This window comes from Lithobates pipiens, unplaced genomic scaffold, assembly GCF_037356315.1.
Source record: "Lithobates pipiens isolate NorthernLeopardFrog02 unplaced genomic scaffold, aLitPip1_a1.2 Scaffold_18, whole genome shotgun sequence".
Lineage (NCBI taxonomy): Eukaryota > Metazoa > Chordata > Amphibia > Anura > Ranidae > Lithobates > Lithobates pipiens.
The window spans coordinates 485754460-485775910 of NW_027507758.1; the positions used below are offsets into that span (position 1 = coordinate 485754460).

General features: G+C 44.8%; 1 protein-coding gene across 1 annotated transcript; it reads left to right on the forward strand.

Moving 5' to 3' along the window:
• The first annotated feature begins 12446 nt into the window (after positions 1-12446).
• LOC143990222 (nodal homolog 2-A-like) lies at positions 12447-15999 on the forward strand. The gene is made up of 3 exons (XM_077490325.1): positions 12447-12674; positions 13707-14425; positions 15838-15999. The coding sequence occupies exons 1-3, from the start codon at positions 12497-12499 to the stop codon at positions 15988-15990; spliced, it is 1050 nt and encodes a 349-aa protein (XP_077346451.1). The 5' UTR covers positions 12447-12496; the 3' UTR covers positions 15991-15999.
• The last annotated feature ends 5452 nt before the right edge of the window (positions 16000-21451 follow it).

Genomic DNA, 21451 nt, shown 5'->3' on the forward strand with positions numbered 1-21451 from the left:
AGCAGCAGCAGCAGTCTTGTAGGGATGATTTACAGTCCCAAGAAACACGTGGACTTGTACGTGGCTGGGAGGAGGTAGCTGCAGATCATGTTGTCCTTAGTGACCCAGAGGACTCCGGACCGAATGCCTCAGCTAACCTACGCTGCATGGCCTCCCTGATCCTGCAAAGCCTGCGGAAGGATCCTCGTATTCTTCGGATCAAGGAGAGGGACCATTACTGGCTGGCCACTCTCCTTGATCCACAGTACAAGGGTAAGGTTGCCGACCTTATCTTGCCATCGCAGAGGGAGCAGAGGATGAGACATCTCCGGGAGGCCTTGCAGAAAGGTCTGTGCAACGCGTTCCCAGAGACTGGGAGGTTACAAACTCCTGGTCCTGGACAACGTGTTGCTGAGGCATCGGTCAGAAGGAGCGGTGGAGAAGGTGGCCGTCTGACTGATGCTTTCAGACAATTTTTTAGTCCGCAGCCCCAAGGTATGATCGGTTCCAGCACCCATCGCCAGCGTCTGATTTACATGGTGCAGGAATACCTAGGGGCAAGGTCAGACTTGGACACCTTTCCCACTGAAAATCCTCTGGCTTACTGGGTCTTGAGGATGGATCACTGGCCAGAGCTTGCACAGTATGCAATTGAGCTACTGGCCTGTCCTGCATCCAGCGTTCTTTCGGAACGCACCTTCAGTGCTGCTGGTGGCTTTGTTACTGATCACAGGGTGCGCCTGTCCACCGAATCAGTTGATCGACTGACCTTCATCAAGATGAATCAGTCTTGGATCACCCACAGCTACCAAGCACCTGAAGCTGATGTAACAGAATAATTTTTTTTTAAATATCACATCCATTCAAGACTGCCTATGCTGATGCTGAGTGACTGTCCTGTTATGTTGATTGTCTATCCTCTTCCTCCTCCGCTGATATGTTGGAAGAACATTTCTGGATCTGGGTAATGCCTAAGGCCCAATTTTTCTGCCCCTGTTTAACAGGGGCGTTTAAGTACAATTTTTGATGCAATGCTTTGCAGCAGGGCTAATTCCTGCAATAAAACTAGAGTATATGGGAGAGGTTGCAGTGTGGTGGCACCAGCACCAGTGCCTAAGGCCCAATTTTTCTGCCCCTGTTTAACAGGGGCGTTTAATTACAATTTTTGATGCAATGCTTTGCAGCAGGGCTAATTCCTGCAATAAAACAAGAGTATATGGCAGAGGTTGCAGTGTGGTGGCACCAGCACCAGTGCCTAAGGCCCAATTTTTCTGCCCCTGTTTAACAGGGGCGTTTAAGTACAATTTTTGATGCAATGCTTTGCAGCAGGGCTAATTCCTGCAATAAAACTAGAGTATATGGGAGAGGTTGCAGTGTAGTGGCACCAGCACCAGTGCCTAAGGCCCAATTTTTTGGCCCTGTTTAACAGGGGCGTTTAATTATAATTACAATTTTTGATGCAATGCTTTGCAGCAGGGCTAATTCCTGCAATAAAACTAGAGTATATGGCAGAGGTTGCAGTGTGGTGGCACCAGCACCAGTGCCTAAGGCCCAATTTTTCTGCCCCTGCTTAACAGGGGCGTTTAAGTACAATTTTTGATGCAATGCTTTGCAGCAGGGCTAATTCCTGCAATAAAACTAGAGTATATGGGAGAGGTTGCAGTGTGGTGGCACCAGTGCCTAAGGCCAAATTTTTCTGCCCCTGTTTAACAGGGACATGTAATTACAATTCTTGATATAATATTTCACACGAGGGCCCCTTCCTGTGCCCACCCAGAGTAACGGTGAGGACTTATAGTGTTGTGGCACCAGCACCACAACCACCAAAGGTCAATTTTTCTACCACTGTTCAACAATGGCATGTAATTACAATTCTTGATATAATCGTTCACAGCAGGGCGCTCCAGCGCCCACCAAGAGTCACTTTGAGGGCTTACAATGTTGTGGCAAAACCAACACCTTGTTCCGCCATTTCTGCAGAGCATATAGGGCAGGCCCCTACTTTCAAACATCCAACTTACAAACATCTCCTACTTGCAAGCGCAAGGAGACAACAGCAAGTGAGATGAAAAAAGATGGACGACAAAACAAATTATACAGGGGTGATAACCCTTCCCTATGTTTTCCAAAAAGCTTAAAAATAGTTTTTTTGACTGGAGCTACACTTTAAAAATGTACCAGTTGAAAATTACAAACAGATTCAACTTAACACAACAAACCTACACAGTCCCTGTCTTGTTTGCACCGCCTGTATACTGCTGTTCTGAGTATATAGGGCCTGGGGGCCACACGCATTTCCTTTTTTTAATATGGGTACAGGGTTCCCCTTAATATGCGTACAAGACCCAAATAGGCTGGTAATGGGCAGAGAGGGCTACCCATGCCATTTTTCTCAATGATTTTCAACCATATTGCAGGAACCAGATATAACATTAAAACCGCAAGCAGTTTTAAATGGTGTTATTTCCGTTTAATGTCATTTTGTGCAGGGACTGTTCTAAACACGGGAAACACGTGGCACTTCACAGGCATACTACAGACACCCCCCAGGCACCATATTTAAAGGAATATTTCACTTTTTTTTCACTTTAATCGTCATTAAAATCAGTGCTCCCGCCAAAACGTCCGTTTTTAAAACTTTTTTTTGCATTGACCCATGTCCCCTGGGGCAGGAGCCAGGTCCCCAAACCCTTTTTAGGACAGTATCTTGCATATTAGCCGTTAAAATTTCGAACGTTCGAGTCCCATAGACTTCAATGGGGTTCTAAAGATCGTACGAATTTGGGGTCCGTTCGAAAGTTCAGGTGCGAACCGAACCGGGGGTTGTTCGGCTCATCCCTACTCCCTACCCATCCATACACATACTTTTCTCCTCTTGCAGTGCTGCTCCTCCCTGCCCATCCATACACATATTTCTCTCCTCCTCCTCCTCCAGTGTTGCTCCTCCCTGCCCATCCATACACATACTTCTCTCCTGCTCCAGCAGTGCTGCTCCTCCCTGCCCATACATGCACATACCTCTCTCCCCCTGCAGGGCTTCTCCTCCATACACATACTTCTCTCCTCATCCTCCTGCAGTGCTTCTCCTCCCTGCCCATCCATACACATACTTCTCTCCTGCTCCAGCAGTGCTGCTCCTCCCTGCCCATCCATACACATACCTCTCTCCCCCTGCAGGGCTTCTCCTCCATACACATACTTCTCTCCTCCTCCTCTTGCAGTGCTGCTCCTCCCTGCTCATCCATACACATCTACCTCTCCTGCTCCTCCTGCAGTGCTGCTCCTCCCTGCCCATCCATACACATACTTCTCTCCTCCTCCTGCAGTGCTGCTCCTCCCTCCCCAACCATACACATACTTCTCTCCTCCTCCTCCTGCAGTGCTGTTCCTCCCTGCCCATCCATATACATACTTCTTTCCTCCTCCTCCTCCTTCAGGGCTTCTCCTCCATACACATACTTCTCTCCTCCTCCTCCTCCTGCAGTGTTGCTCCTCCTTACCCGTCCATACACATATTTCTCTCCATTTCCTGCAACACTGCTCCTCCCTGCACATCCATACACATACTTCTCCCCTCCTCACGCAGTGCTGCTCCTCCCTGCCCATCCATACACATAATTCTCTCCTCCTCCTCTTGCAGTGCCGCTCCTCCCTGCCCATCCATAGACATCCATCTCTCCTTTCACTCCTACAGTGGTGCTCCTCCCTGCCCATCCATACACATCTACCACTCCTCCTCATGCAGTGCTGCTCCTCCCTGCCCATCCATACACATCCATCTCTTCTTCCACTCCTACAGTGCTGCTCCTCCCTGCCCATCCATACACATACTATTCTACTCCTCCTCCTGCAGCGCTGCTCCTCCCTGCACATCCATACACATACTTCTCTCCTCCTACCGCAGTGCTGCTCCTCCCTGCCCACCCATACACACAATTCTCTCCTCCTTCTCTTGCAGTGTTGCTCCTCCCTGCTCATCCATACACATCTACCTCTCCTGCTCCTTCTGCAGTGCTGCTCCTCCCTGCCCATCCATACACATACTTCTCTCCTCCTCCTGCAGTGCTGCTCCTCTCTTCCCATCCATACACATACTTCTCTCCTCCTGCAGTGTTGTTCCTCCCTGCCCATCCATATACATACTTCTTTCCTCCTCCTGCAGGGCTTCTCCTCCATACACATACTTCTCTCCTCCTCCTCCTCCTCCTCCTCCTGCAGTGCTGCTCCTCCTTACCCGTCCATACACATATTTCTCTCCTCCTCCGTCAACACTGCTCCTCCCTGCACATCCATACACATACTTCTCTCCTCCTCCGCAGTGCTGCTCCTCCCTGCCCATCCATACACATAATTCTCTCCTCCTCCTCTTGCAGTGCTGCTCCTCCATGCCCATCCATACACATCCATCTCTCCTTCCACTCCTACAGTGCTGCTCCTCCCTGCCCATCCATACACATCTACCACTGCTCCTCCTGCAGTGCTGCTCCTCCCTGCCCATCCATACACATACTTCTCTCCTCATCCTCTTGCAGAGCTGCTCCTCCCTGCCCATCCATGCACATACTTTTCTCCTCCTCCTCCTGCAGTGCTGTTCCTCCCTGCCCATCCATATACATACTTCTCTCCTCCTCTTGCAGTGCTGCTGCTCCCTGCCCATCCATAGACATACTTCTTTCCTCCTCCTCCTGCAGTGCTGCTCCTCCCTGCCCACCCATACACATAATTCTTTCCTCCTCCTCCTGCAGTGCTTCTCCTCCCTGCCCATCCATACACATACTTCTCTCCTCCTCCTACTCCTCCTCCTGCAGGGCTTCTCCTCCATACACATACTTCTCTCCTCCTCCTGCAGTGCAGCTCCTCCTTGCCCATCCATACACACATTTCTCTCCTCCTCTTGCAATGCTGCTCCTCCCTGCCCAGCCATACACATAATTCTTTCCTCCTCCTCATGCAGTGCTGCTCCTCCCTGCCCATCCATACACATCCATCTCTCCTTCCACTCCTACAGTGCTGCTCCTCCCTGCCCATCCATACACATCTACCTCACCTCTTCCTCCTGCAGTGCTGCTCCTCCCTGCCAATCCATACACATACTATTCTACTCCTCCTCCTGCAGCGCTGCTCCTCCATGCACATCCATACACATACTTCTCTCCTCCTCCTGCAGTGCGGCTCCTCCCTCCCCATCCATACACATACTTCTCTCCTCCTCCTCCTGCAGTGCTGTTCCTCCCTGCCCATCCATATACATACTTCTTTCCTCCTCCTCCTCCTCCTCCTGCAGGGTTTCTCCTCCATACACATACTTCTCTCCTCCTCCTCCTGCAGTGTTGCTCCTCCTTTCCCGTCCATACACATATTTCTCTCCATCTCCTGCAACACTGCTCCTCCCTGCACATCCATACACATACTTCTCTCCTCCTCCCGCAGTGCTGCTCCTCCCTGCCCATCCATACACATAATTCTCTCCTCCTCCTCTTGCAGTGCTGCTCCTCCATGCCCATCCATACACATCCATCTCTCCTTCCACTCCTACAGTGCTGCTTCTCCCTGCCCATCCATACACATCTACCACTGCTCCTCCTGCAGTGCTGCTCCTCCCTGCCCATCCATACACATACTTCTCTCCTCATCCTCCTGCAGAGCTGCACCTCCCTGCCAATCCATACACATACTTTTCTCCTCCTCCTCCTGCAGTGCTGTTCCTCCCTGCCCATCCATATACATACTTCTCTCCTCCTCTTGCAGTGCTGCTGCTCCCTGCCCATCCATACACATACTTCTTTCCTCCTCCTCCTGCAGTGCTGCTCCTCCCTGCCCACCCATACACATAATTCTTTCCTCCTCCTCCTGCAGTGCTTCTCCTCCCTGCCCATCCATACACATACTTCTCTCCTCCTCCTCCTCCTCCTGCAGGGCTTCTCCTCCATACACATACTTCTCTCCTCCTCCTGCAGTGCTGCTCCTCCTTGCCCATCCATACACATATTTCTCTCCTCCTCCTGAAGTGCTGCTCTTCCCTGCACATTTATACACATATTTCTCTCCTCCTCTTGCAATGCTGCTCCTCCCTGCCCATCCATACACATAATTCTTTCCTCCTCCTCATGCAGTGCTGCTCCTCCCTGCCCATCCATACACATCCATCTCTCCTTCCACTCCTATAGTGCTGCTCCTCCCTGCCCATCCATACACATCTACCTCACCTCTTCCTCCTGCAGTGCTGCTCCTCCCTGCCCATCCATACACATACTATTCTACTCCTCCTCCTGCAGCGCTGCTCCTCCCTGCACATCCATACACATACTTCTCTCCTCCTCCTGCAGTGCCGCTCCTCCCTCCCCATCCATACACATACTTCTCTTCTCCTCCTCCTGCAGTGCTGTTCCTCCCTGCCCATCCATATACATACTTCTTTCCTCCTCCTCTTCCTCCTCCTGCAGGGCTTCTCCTCCATACACATACTTCTCTCCTCCTCCTCCTGCAGTGTTGCTCCTCCTTACCTGTCCATACACATATTTCTCTCCATCTCCTGCAACACTGCTCCTCCCTGCACATCCATACACATACTTCTCTCCTCCTCACACAGTGCTGCTCCTCCCTGCCCATCCATACACATAATTCTCTCCTCCTCCTCTTGCAGTGCTGCTCCTCCCTGCCCACCCATAGACATCCATCTCTCCTTCCACTCCTACAGTGGTGCTCCTCCCTGCCCATCCATACACATCTACCACTCCTCCTCATGCAGTGCTGCTCCTCCTGGCCCATCCATACACATCCATCTCTCCTTCCACTCCTACAGTGCTGCTAGTCCCTGCCCATCCATACACATCTACCTCACCTCCTCCTCCTGCAGTGCTGCTCCTCCCTGCCCATCCATACACATACTATTCTACTCCTCCTCCTGCAGCGCTGCTCCTCTCTGCACATCCATACACATACTTCTCTCCTCCTCAAGCAGTGTTGCTACTCCCTGCCCACCCATACACACAATTCTCTCCTGCTCCTTTGCAGTGCTGCTCCTCCCTGCTCATCCATACACATACTTCTCTCCTCCTCCTCCTCCTGCAGTGCTGCTCCTCTCTTCCCATCCATACACATACTTCTCTCCTCCTCCTCCTGCAGTGTTGTTCCTCCCTGCCCATCTATATACATACTTCTTTCCTCCTCCTCCTCCTCCTCCTGCAGGGCTTCTCCTCCATACATATACTTCTCTCCTCCTCCTCCTACAGTGCTGCTCCTCCTTACCCGTCCATACACATATTTCTCTCCTCCTCCGGCAACACTGCTCCTCCCTGCACATCCATACACATACTTCTCTCCTCTTCCCGCAGTGCTGCTCCTCCCTGCCCATCCATACACATCCATCTCTCCTTCCACTCCTACAGTGCTGCTCCTCCCTGCCCATCCATACACATCTACCACTCCTCCTCCTGCAGTGCTGCTCCTACCTGCCCATCCATACATATACTTATCTCCTCATCCTCCTGCAGAGCTGCTCCTCCCTGCCCATCCATACACATACTTTTCTCCTCCTCCTCCTGCACTGCTGTTCCTCCCTGCCCATCCATATACATACTTCTCTCCTCCTCTTGCAGTGCTGCTGCTCCCTGCCCATCCATACACTTACTTCTTTCCTCCTCCTCCTGCAGTGCTGCTCCTCCCTGCCCACCCATACACATAATTCTTTCCTCCTCTTCCTGCAGTGCTGCTCCTCCCTGCCCATCCATACACATACTTCTCTCATCCTCCTCCTGCAGTGCTGCTCCTCCCTGCCCATCCATACGCATACTTTTCTCCTCCTCCTCCTGCAGTGCTGCTCCTCCCTGCCCATCTATACACATATTTCTCTCCTCCTCCTGCAGTGCTGCTCCTCCCTGCCCATCCATACACATCTACCTCTCCTCCTCCTCCTGCAGTGCTGCACCTCCCTGCCCATCCATATACATACTTCTCTCCTCCTCCTCCTGCAGTGCTGCTCCTCCCTGCCCATGCATACACATACTTTTCTCCTCCTCCTCCTGCAGTACTGCTCCTCCCTGCCCATCTATACACATATTTCTCTCCTCCTGCAGTGCTGCTCCTCCCTGCCCATCCATACACATATTTCTCTCCTCCTGCAGTGCTGCTCCTCCCTGCCCATCCATACACATTCATCTCTCTTTCCACTCCTACAGTGCTACTCCTCCCTGCCCATCCATACACATCTACCTCTCCTCCTCCTTCTGCAGTGCTGCTCCTTCCTGCCCATCCATACACATACTTCTCTCCTCCTCCTCCTGCAGTGCTGCTCCTCCCTGCCCATCCATACACATCCATCTCTCCTCCCCCTCCTGCAGTGCTGCTCCTCGCTGCCTGTCCATACACATCCATATCTCCTCCCCCTCCTGCAGTGATGCTCCCTGTTGCCTATCCATACACATCCATCTCTCCTCCTCCTCCAGCAGTGTTGCTCCTTGCTGCCTGTCCATTCACATCCATCTCTCCTCCTTCTCCTGCAGTACTGCTCCTCGCTGCCTGTCCATATACATCTGTCTCTCCTCCCCCTCCTGCAGTGCTGCTCCTCTCTGCCCATCCATACACATCCATCTCTCCTCCTCCGCCTGCAGTACTACTCCTCGCTGCCTGTCCATACACATTCATCTCTCCTCCTCCCCCTCCTACAGTGATGCTCCTCACTACCGTTCCATACACATCCACCTCTCCTCTGCTTCTGCAGTGCTGCTCCTCACTGTGGTCATGGTGTACATTTTAAAATAAAACATACAAATCTATTGAGCTTAAAATAATAATAATGGGATAGCAGCAAACATTATATTGCTGGGTACAACAAGAATGAATGAGTAAAAAAGGTGTAGCGCTCATTAAAAATAAAATTCATCAGTAATAGGCTGTTGTGAAAGATCCAAATAAAGTCCACCGCAAGATGAATCAAGGAATTACGGATAGAACAGCTGCCACCAGCACCCAATAATACCGACTCTTACCCTCAATAAAAGGAATCTAAGTGATGAACAAAATTCTCCTGCAGAAAATAGATCCACTTCCCAGGATTGGATATCAGGGCTCAAGAGACAACCTTCACTCAACCAGGAAATCAATGACTCCAGCATCAACATTGGCAATCACAGAGATGAAAAGAAGGGAATGCTCATTGTGTAGGCATCCAAATAAACATTTTATTAAATACAAACGGCTCATACACTCACATGATAAGAGCTGTGAATAAGCAAGCAGGCATATGGAAGCGACCAGCTTTTCCAACCAGTAAGATGGCCGCCGCCTCCCGGTCTGCGTCCTACGTCACATGTCTTTTACTCCACCCAGTTAAAATAAAAATGAACTTTGAATATTGGTGCAAGTGCTTGATTATTATGGTGCCCGCTATAAAACAAAAATAGAAACTGTTGCCCATAACATTATATACAGATCTCAGTGCAATTCTGCAGTTTTCTATGGGCTCATGCCTAAGAATTACTGTAGTAAACATGCGCTGCACTGAGATCTGTAAAAAACATGATTCAATTTTGATACTCTGCTACCATGCCATCCAACTCCCTTAAAAAGGAACAGGAGCTGTGAAAAAAACACTGCCCTGGGATCCAACAGTTGGCCAGTCATGTGATCAAAGGTCTAGGCAGGTTCTTAGGTCAAGCCTATTCTCCTCTGTCTGCATTACAGACGTATGACCAAACAGCTGTGATTTTGGTCTCATTGCTGGTGGTCACCATAGGAGTATGAAGTGGACAATCCTAAAGAGTATATCTGGGTCCCTATTACCTTTTAAGACTTTGAGGGAGCACCAGTTATGTTTTTTTTTATAGTTTTGCTTTAAGGTTTTGTACATGTAAAGATCACATTTAAACAAATGCTCTGGTGATTATGAAGACATCCGTGTACATGTTCCAATTGTTATACATCCATACCTCCCAACTGACCCTGATTTGGAGGGACTGTCCCTGATTTGGAGAAATGTCCTTCTGTCCCTCATTCCTCCTCATTTGTCCCTCATTTTGGTCTGATCTCTATAGACATATATAAAAAGCACTTTTTGTCTATCAAAAAGTGTTTCCCAGTGTTAAACCTTTCATCTGATTTCGAAATTGCTGCATTTGTAAATTCCAAAAGCCAATATAAAGGAATATTAGTGGTAAATAAGCACTTGTGGGTTTAAGCAATCTTGTTTTTTTTGTACAATTCTCCTTTAAGGGGGCGTGGCAAGGGGTGTGTCCTATGTCTGCATACTTTTGCTGATAGGTGTCCCTCATTCCCGTCTCAAAAAGTTGGGAGGTATGTACATCCAAAGCATGTGTGTTTCTATTCACGCTCGACAGAAGTCAATCATTTATTCAAGTTCTATGGAAGGGACATGTTGGAACATTTTCCTTGTTCAATGTCTGCAGCTGCAGGTGCTACTCTCAGAATACAATGTTTCAGTGGAGGGTGTAGGGGATCCTCCATACACATCTTTTGTGTGGATTGAAGAATCTATTAGTTGCTCCAACAGTGTATTGCCTGCTTAACTTTTTCCTTCATTATCTAAAATAAAAACAATGACCTTATAGATATAATTCTGATTGGCTGGGTTTACTGCATTTAAGAACAAGAACTGTTTATTAAAAATGGCCATCTGTGTAAATGGGTCCAGTATTTGTTCCACATCTAGTATATGTACCATACGGCTCTATGTTGGCGTTTTCACACATATGAAAGTGTATCTGATAGCTTATTGGTCATTAGATGGCAATATCTTTTCCCACATAAAAATTAGTTACCCAACTACTTTCACAAAATATAATTAGCCCAATCTAAATAGATTTTCAGTTAACACACATGTCTAAGATTTAAATTGTGCTGGTAATGCAGCATCTGATGTGATTTTCTGTATGAATTTTATTGGCTCAGGTAAGAAAAAATAAAAAAATCGGGAAAATCTGTGGCTGAACTATTGTCGGTGCTATCTCAGCACTGTACTTCTGTGTTAATAGAAAGGGCCAGATACCAGTGCTTTCCTTGAACTGGGCAAAAAAAGTTGGTGAGAATAGAAAATATTAGGGGGGCTATTGATAAAATGGTCATGGAGTCTGTACAGTCAATACATGCTCATTCAGATTATTTTTGGCTTGTGCTACTCTTCCCATTCCATTTTCTAACTACCATGACAATCTTCAATTGTTTAGGCTTTGTATGCAGTCTTTTCAAACTGAAAGGTGAAAAGTAAAGCAAAAATATTGTTCAGCACTAAGGAATTCCCTGCTTTTGTATTGAGTGAGTATCAACTTCTAATTACAAACCTCCCTTTAATCAAATCCCTTTCTTTTGTCTTTAAGCACTTCCTGCCTGGCAGCAGTAACATAGATAAACTTGCAACTATGCAGAAAGCACCCTGCAGAAAAAGGGGTGCTGGAATAAATTCTTCCATGACATGGAAGTTGCACAGTGGTGCTGTCTAATGCTTTCCCTGTGCATGGTTGATCTGTTGGTCAAAAGCAACTTCCTTTTTCCGCTAGAAAGGACATTATTCAGCAACTCTGCCATGCGTGCCTTCCAGAATGGCAGGTTGAATGCAAACCTGAAAATGCAGGGGGCAGGCTTGGCTCAAGCACTGCCTAGAGTACCTAAAACTAATCTTAGAAAGTATTATTTTTCTAAAAGAGTAGTTGATGCTTGGAATAAACTACCAGCAGAGGTAGTGAGACAGTCAACAGTAAATGCTTGGGATGAACATAGATCTATAGTCAGACAAAAAAGTTAATGAAAAAAAACCCCAAAAATTTAAAAACTAAACAAAAATGGGCAGACTCTGCCTTTATCTGCCGTCACTTTTCTATGTTTCTTAAATTAAAAGTACAATAAAAATATAAGCAATATTATTTTTATAATATTACATGCAAATATATACAATAAGCTCCTAAAACAAATGAACAAATATCTAGTGGGAAAAGTAGTTTTGGCACAGAGATGAGTGTGATAACAATGTAGGACATACAAGGCCACAATCTGCTCTACTCTCTCATTTCATGACTTCCATATTATAAAACAATTATTTGATCCAGATCTGGCCAATCATGACACAAAAGCAGAAACATAACAGGACATAATAATTCATCAAATGCCTCATTAAAATAAGAACCCAACTAATTATTGCCATTTCACTATTTACATGTGACATGATTGGATAAACTGAACCTAGGTGTCAGAATAACAATAGGAGGCCAATCTAGACAACAATGCATTCAATAGGTAGTGAACTTGCAAAGATCAAGGGATTTTCAATGTGAATTACCACTGAAGCTCTGGACTATATAAACTTGCAGAGTTATCTAGGATTTAGTACAGTTTGGTAGACTACCAAAGACAGCGACATCTTTGAGCTTGCAGAGGCAGAAGGAGCTGAGCAGGAATGGCCTGGCAATGCACTGCAATCCTGAGCTTCACACTACTAATCACACTGGTCTTGGGAAGACCTAGACCTTTAGAAAGAAGGAAGGCTAGCAATGTTCTGATTGCATCTGGAATGGAACTGAATGCTTCTTTTACACATCATGAAAATATTAATTCCAAAGATCTGAAGATTCCTGTGTACATGATGCAGCTCTACAAGACTCTCATCATGGGCAATGACACTGATTCACCCACGCTGGAACATCCGGTTCTCTGGGGATCAGATTCAGTGCTAAGTCTTACTGCAAAACGTAAGTATTGTTACTTTCTTTTCTTATAAATTCCAATGTCATATTGTACTTTTATCGGTTTTCTAAAAACATTTATTTTTGTAGTTATATGCCATCCCCTCTGTCACAGAGCCCACTGTCAAGTGACTATGGAACTATTGTGCCAACATTGCTTACATAGATTTTTGGACAATATCTATCTGTTTAGATATAATGATGCGTTATAACAGCTAAACCAATAAGCTAAGTCAGTTGTGATGTGAATTACACAGTAACCCAAATCACATTTAGTGTATTCAAAACAAAGCTGGGTGTGGAGTAAGCCCCAATAAGTGCCATCTACATGATATACTGTATACTCACTCATAGTAATTGCTATGGGTATCTTTAATTTGGTAGTTCCAGGGCCAAGTTCTCCACATTCAATATTTTACTTTTCCTTGGAATCAGAATGTGGAAATAATATCAGATTGTTGAAGGGCATGTACAAGTCTGCAGACCTAAGTAGTGCATTGGAACCTTTAGGTAGATGGATAAATGTCAATTTTAAAATTGATTCTGGTGGCCAGAAAATGTTAAAAATGTGTATAGAATGTGTTTATCTGTTTCCATTAACAATAAATCCAAAATCATAAAAAATGTGCTACAGTTACTATACACTTAAAAAATAGAGTTTAGTAGCTCCTGTACAATTATAAGGTGTTTGATACAAATAGTGGAAGAAATATAACTGATATGATAGTGATAGATGATATTTTATGCATATAATCACAACAGATAAGGTAACTTCAACTTCCGTAAAAATATTAGAGTATAATTTCATATAACATTTTATAGAAATGGCTATAAAGGAAGCCTTTAATTGAGAAAAACATGTAGTGACTATTTTAAAAATTAAATTCTTTCTCAGCAGTTTCTCCAACTAAGAGAACCTGTCTGTGTCTGTTTCTAAGAGAACCTGTCCACAGTCTGTTCTGAAATGGATATCTAGGATAGTCAGTATAATTAGAAGTTATACATTTATTTATAATGTTTCTCTTCTTGTCTCTGCAGACTGTTCTGAAATGGATAGTATTTGGGAAATTTCATTTGACATGACATCAATTGATGCAAACAATGAGCTGAACCTGGCCGAACTAAGAATACTCCCATCATCTTTGACAAACTTCAACAATGTAACACTGAACATTTACCATACCACAGGAGGTGGCAAAAAGATCTTCATTGGTTCATTACAGTCCGCCTCAACTATAACACCGCATTCCACATGGAAAGCATATAACCTGACAAACATTATTTGGAACTACCTTTACCACCCTGGAACTGCCAATAAAGTATCAAAAAAGGTCAACGATACATCAGATGGTAGTATGAGCTCTAAATGTAATGGAATAGCAAATGAAAAAGTGGTACTGGTGGTGTTTTCAAAGGACAAACAATCTCTCAATGCTTATGGGTCTCCAAGCATCATCAAGGATGTTGAATCCTCAAAGTATGTCAAAGCAGAGAATGATACGATTAGGAGAACAGGCAATAGAAGACATCGGAGAAGCTGGGATGCAGAGAAAAGCATCATTAGAGACAGTGTTCCTTTCACAGCTGAAGAAAATGGAAATCTCTGTAGGAGGGTGGACATGTTCGTGGATTTTGAAGTAATTGGATGGGGAAAGCAGATTGTCTACCCGAAACGATATAACGCCTACCGTTGTGAGGGATCCTGCCCTGTACCTCTGAATGAATTTTTCAAACCATCAAACCATGCCTACATAAAGGTAAGATCAATGGAGACTAATTATTCTACTAGTATTTTGCAATACCAGTGTTGCTCAGCTAATAATGCCAGTAATTGGGTAGACAATTAAAACAAAAACCAGGCTTTTGCTATATTGTAATACTTTACTTTTTGCAATTATTATATACACAAATGTGTAGATTCAATTGTTAGTATACTTGATGAAAAGCTCTCATGAAGAAATTGGGGTTAATTTACTAAAGACAAATAGGCCCGTCACTCTGCAAGAGAATTTGCCCCAGAGCTTAGTGCATGTGGTGGAGTTTTGCTTTGCAAAGAATATCCAATCACATACACAAAACATTAGAAAAACAGCAGTTGTGCTTGCACATGATTGGATGATGGAAGTCAGCAGAGCTTCACTTTATTCACCAAGCTCTGGGGCAAGTTCACCTGCAAAATGTAATGCCTTGTGGTTAGTAAATCAACTTGAATGTCTGATGGAAATAATCATCCACCACTAGTTTCAGGGCTGTAATGTGACAGAAATCACCGTCCTGGAACTAGCATGTAGACCACAAATCCCGCATTGCATCTCACTCACAAGCAGTTCACACTGTTCTCTGCGAACTGCTGCGGGTGTCAATAAGAAGTTACTGATACCACCAAATTGGTTCGCAGATCGTGCGAACTGTGAAATCAGACAGCACAGGAATCAGATTGAACACCCATGTGATCTGATTCCACTGTGGACCTTAAAAACAATATATAATAATTATTTGTATATTACTTACTTAATAATAATTAACGCCTTTGCCACCCAGGCCAATTCTTCAATTATTTTTTTTTGAGAACCAGAAAACATTTTATATATATATTTATTTTTATTTTTTTATTTTTTTTAGAAGATTCCCTAGAGAATAAAATGGCGGTCATTTCAACTTTTTATGTTACACTGTATTTACGCAGCAATTTTTCAAACACTTTTTTTTTTTTGAAAAAAAACTTTCATGAATAATAATAATAAAAAAAAAGCAAAAAAAACACAAAAACACTAAAGTTAGCCCAATTTTTTTTATATAATAAGAAAGGTGATGTTACGCTGAGTAAATAGATACCTAACATGTCACACTTTAAAATTGTGCACACTTGTGGAATGGCGCCAAACTTCAGTACTTATAAATCTTCATAGGCGACGCTGTAACATTTTTTGCAGGTTACATGTTTGGAGTTACAGAGGAGGTCTAGTGCTAAAATTATTACTCTCACTTCAGCGATCATGGAGTATGTAACCTGTGTGTATTTGGCTCTACTACTAGCCAGTGCCTCACTAGCCACTGACCTCACTGCACGTCCCTGGCCAAGACATTCTTTAAATCATCGATTTTGCAATATTTCAACTAAAATGTCTGACAAATACATTAGTTAACATGCTATTCTTTTATTTTCCAGAGTCTGCTGAAATTTCACAATCCTGATAAAGTGGAATGCATGCTGTGTGCACCTGTAAAAATGAAGCCATTGTCCATGTTAATGTACGAAGGGGAGAAGATTGTCCTCAAACATCACGAAGACATGGTTGTGGAAGACTGTGGTTGTACATGAATGCATTTAATCAATGATTAACATGATTTTATTTTCTAATGTATTGTTATATATTTATTATATACAATTCATACACTGTCAGTCCACACAAAACAGATATTTTTATATTGGCCAGATGCTTGCAGGTGTTTTTTCATCATGGCTTTGTTCTCTGGGGGCTTTGGCAGTGACATTACTGCAACATGAGAACACAGAGGGGGTTATTTACTAAAGGAAAATCCACTTTGCACTGCAAGTGTACTTGGAAGAAAAGTCACTGTAGATCTGAGGGGGACATGCAAGGAAAATAAAAAACAGCACTTTAGCTTGCACATGATTGGATGATAAAATCAGCAGAGCTTCCACTCATTTCAGATCTACCCCTTAGACTTAGAGGGACTGCACTTCCAAGTGCACTTGCAGTGCAAAGTGGATTTGCCTTTAGTAAATAACCCCCAGAATCTCCAAGAGCTGTAAGAAGATGAGTCATTCAACATGGTAGCATATGCTTGCTTCAAACTATAGTGTCAGTTTTGGGTGGACTGTTCCCTTTATTAATGCTAATTTGCACTTAATGTAATAGTCCAATATTTCAGTTAGCCTTATAAAAATCATGTGGAGCCTGTTTTCTTTATACATGTCATTGGCATTAAAGAGGAAGTACACCCTGATGGGGTTTACTTCCTCTTTGATTCCCTGCAAAGGTAAAGCATAATGGACTACTATGCATCGCATAGTAGTCCATTATGTGTCACTTACCTGACACAGGAGCCAGCGAAGTCACCACTGTCCCCTTGTGTACGGAGCCTCCATCTTCTTGGTGGGTCTCGCTGCTCCAGCGCTGTCATTCGACGGAGCCGCGATGTCATCACTCCTGCGCATGCGCACGGGTGCCGCCACTCGCGGCACATCACCGTTAACAGCGGTGCGCTTAGTACGCCTGCGCGCCGCTGTCTATGGCGCATGCGCTGTAGACAGCGGTGCCTGTCTTTTAGCAAATATCTCCTAAACCATGTAGGTTTAGGAGATATTTCTTGGACCTACAAGTACGCCTTAATCTAGGCTTACCTGTAGGTCAAAGTGGTTTGTAAGGGTTTACAACCACTTTAATACTTATAATGCTGTGACAAGAATGTTTTTTTTTTTTTTTTTTTTTTAAAGGATATGCTGTGACAGAAATCAGATGCTGCTATATGTAGAACTTGTGTTATAAATTTGAATTATTTATGAAATAAATGGAATACTCTGAAAGAATGAGTAGAATGATTTATTGTAGCAGGACAACTAGGTTCTCAAACCTATGTTCAGTTGAGGTACCCTTTGTATGTATGCATAATCTTTAGGCCCTCCAGTCTAAAATGTAAAAAACATAAATGTTGCTTATCATTGAGAAACCTGAGTCTGGGACAAAGCATACAACCACCTTGATGAAATTAACTTTACAGCAGAAGCCCCCCTTCAAATCAGGGTTTTTCCCATCATATCAGAGGTCCCCCATTATCCCTGAGGTCCCCCATTATGTCAAAGATCCCCCCATCACATCAGAGGTGCCCCCATCAAGTCAGTGGTCCCCCATCATGTCAGAGGTCCCCCACCATGTCAAAGGTCCCCCCATCGCATCAGAGGTCCCCCATCACCTCAGAGGTCCCCCATCACATCAGAGGTCCACATCATGTCAGAGGTCCCCCACCATGTCAAAGGTCCCTCCATCGCATCAGAGGTCCCCCATCAAGTCAAAAGTCCCTCCATGCCAACTCCTGATGCAGATCCAAGACTTAACTGGATCCTGTGTTGACAACACTCCAGGGGGACCCAGAAGGCTCCCTAGGTGCTGCTACATCCTGGTTAAGAAACACTGAGCTAGACAACCAAATACAAACTGGATGTTAGTTGAATTAACAGCCAATATAGCACACTGGATGCATAACAAGTGTTTGTAATGATACATATTATCACAAATGTGCATCAATAACTGTGGACTGAGAACTTCTAGCCTGAGGGGGGTGAATGTAATCATCTGGCCCATTCATGGTAGGGGTAGCTTGTAGGCTAAAGAAAGTGGTCCACACAAGGGGGATCTTAAAAATGTTTTTAAAAAATTGCATAGCTAGTTGTGTTACATCTGTTCTGTGCTAATGGGGTGAAATGGAATGTTCCCTTTATATTTCCCCAACAGGTTCAAAGTTATTTATTCATAAAAAAGGGTGGTTCAGCAAAAAATACCAAATTATGGCCACTAGGTGGAGTTTAGGATCATACTTATTTTTTATGATCTTCAGCAACATCTAGAGGTCATAATGCAGTATTTTCCCAAACCACTTTATTTCTAATGAATAAATAACTTGACTTGTAGGGGAAACAAAAGATCTGATCTAACACCATGGCAGCATGTGATTGGATGTCTTCACCCTTGCTCCTAATGACAGGACCCCACTCCCACTAATCTGAGGCTGATCCAGGAGGTGCGTTCTTTAACTAGTCTACTAGGTGAACTGTGAGAAATGTATTTCACAGGGAACTCCTTTTTAGTAGCTCCATGCCGACATACAAATTGAGAAATAACGCACCAAAAACAAGGGTGGGATGCAGTAAAAGTAACGTTTAGGTAGCTCACCCAGTGGGTGACATCACCATACCAATGATGCTGGGAAACTAGCCTAACTCTGCTCATGCAATGAGAAGACACTTCCCTGGTCACACCATGGGAATGGCCCAAGAGTAACTGTACATACATAGGCATGCATAAGCTAATCCAGACTATACTGCCAATTCAAGCCATCCCAGGCCACTGTGGAGTGCAGGAAGCATTCCAGAAACCAAGATGCAGTGTGGGAAAAGTATCCAACAGAGAGAAAGAAAGATAGCGGCTGAAGGGAAAGGATTGATGTAGCATGGGGGAACCAGGAAAACAAGCCTCACCTGCCTGAAGAAGTAAATAAGCAAGAAAATGGGAGACAAGGAATACGAGAGAACCATGAAGTGATCCCTGAGTGCAGACCTGCTAGTAAAGCTAACCATACATGGGTTGAAATTCAACCGGTTCTGCAGGGACCAGCTGAATTTTCGATCTATGTATAGGCAGGCTGGTTGTACATAAGTCAATCTATCAATTACGTTGTGTACAACTCACTTGTTGGGTTGTTTCTGGATGATCAGTGCAACTTGCTATACGCTGATCATTGTATTCGGACAGTGGAGAAGGGTCCCTGCTGTCTGAATACAATACCACAGGATGGATTCCCCCATCTACCTCAAATGTGTGGGGAATTATATCATTTTTTTTCATTTAACCCGCTGGTTGAACGAAAAAAAAAAGATGAATGTATAATTTGCCTTAGTCAGGCAACAGGCTAAACAAGAGACAAAACTATCCATCCCGACAAAACCGCTTATCGGTGCTGCCTATCAGTGCTGCCTATCAGTGCATCCTCATTAGTGCCTCCTCATCAGTGCCTACCATGTTTTAATAACAAGCATGTTATACTTACCTCCACTGTGCAGCTAATTTTGCACAGAGTGGCCCCGAACCTGGTCTTCTGGGGTCCCTCGGTGGCTGTTTCGGTCTTCCTCCCGCAAGTACATCTCATGTTCATGCGAGTTCCCTCGCATGGTGAGAAGCATTTGCGGGCGATCTCCCGTGATACCGCCAGCGGCTATAGTGACTGTATCACTCGGCCCCGCCCCCGGCACGCCGCATCATCAGTGCCCATCAGTGCAGCCTATGAGTGCCCTTCAATGCCCTTCAGTGCCATCCCATTAGTGCCCATCAGTGCAGCCTCATCAGCGCACATCAGTGAAGGAGAAAAATTACCTGTTTGTAATATTTTATAACAAACTATGAAAGGTTTTTTTTCAAAATTTTTGGTCTTTATTCGTTTATTTAGCAAAAGATGCAGAAAAGACAGTGGTGATTAAATACCACCAAAAAAAAAAACTCTATTTATGTGAAAAAATAAATATAAAATTGTGTTTGGGTGCAGTGTTACATGACCGTGTAATTGTCATTCAAAGTGTGACAGCGCTGAAAGCCCGGGCAGGAAGGGGGTAAAAGTGCCCAGTAGGCAAGTGGTTAAAGGAGTACTAAAGTCGCATTCATTACATTCATTATTAATAAAGAGCATTGATCACTGCCTCAAATTGCTGTATCATTATTGTTGAAAAATTTTTTCTTACTTTGACCTATACCCTGGTAGTGACCTATATGGCGAATGACAGAATACAGTGGAGCCTAAAGCAGACTATCAAAAGATGTCTGATAGCGACAAGGGGAAGCATTGACATTGCATCTTCATAGGTGGGCACACTAGAGGGGAAGGGCTTGTTTAAAGCTGCCAGTCACTGCACTGAAGCAAGTGCGGGCTGATGTCTGCTGCATAGTGGCGGTGGGGCTGTGCTTTTTGTTGCTACAAAACAAGGCACTTTTTACCTTTTTTTTACTTTAGTGATATTGTATTGCCAAGAAGCGAGGTAATGCAACCTACCTCAAAGCAGCATTGTGAACAGGATACATAAAAAACGATTGTTTGTTGTGAGCCCTGGTGTGGGGCCTGCATATTCTGTGTCCCATGGACTCTCTAGATGCTACCCTATTTTTAACTACCCCCTTCCCTTTGGTTGCTGTGGCACTGACACAGTAGCCAATGATGCTATGGTCCAGCCACCATCATCCTGTCTGGGGCCAGCTGGGCCATACTATGTTACTGATTGCTGGATGCAGGCTGGTGGGCCACAGCATCGCTGGTTGCTGAGCCAGTGTCCTGGAAACCAAAGGGGGTTGGCAACAGTGGGGTGGCATCCGAAGTGTTCATAGGACCATAACAAATAATGACACTGTGTAGCCCAGCCACCACCATTCCAGTTTAGTAACACTGCCCTGTGCATACAAGGCATGGGGCTCCATTCACAGAACTGGTATTTAGATGTTTTCCCAAATATCGCATGTGCCCTGAAAATGTCAATTCACTATTGCTTTACGTGTTATACACTGCATAAACTAAAACCGCTTGGTAAATACTGCATAAAACAGGAGTGAAAAAATGCATGCGGTAAATAAGTAATTTTAAATAAATCTTTTATCTCTAAGATGTCCTATTAGGACACCCCCTGTTGCTCCGGTGCCCGCCCGTGTATACTGTGTATGTTGTGTACAGTGTTGCTGAGGTATAAACATGGCAAGCTAAATGATATTATTGCAATAAAACGTATAAACCGACTTTTTCTCTAGTTCTGATAAGTAATTAGTAGTTTCCGGCATGCGATATTTAAAGCGGAGGTCCACCCTAAAGTGGACCTCCGCTCATCGGAACCCTCCCCCCCTCCGGCGCCACAATTGGCACCTTTCAGGGGGGAGGGGGGTGCAGATACCTGTACAGTACAGGTATTCTGCACCCACTTCCGGGATAGCTCTCTGCGGAAAGGGGCGTAGATTACGCCCCTTTCCGCAAGTGCCCGCCCCTTTCCCGCAAGTGCCCCGCTGCCTGCT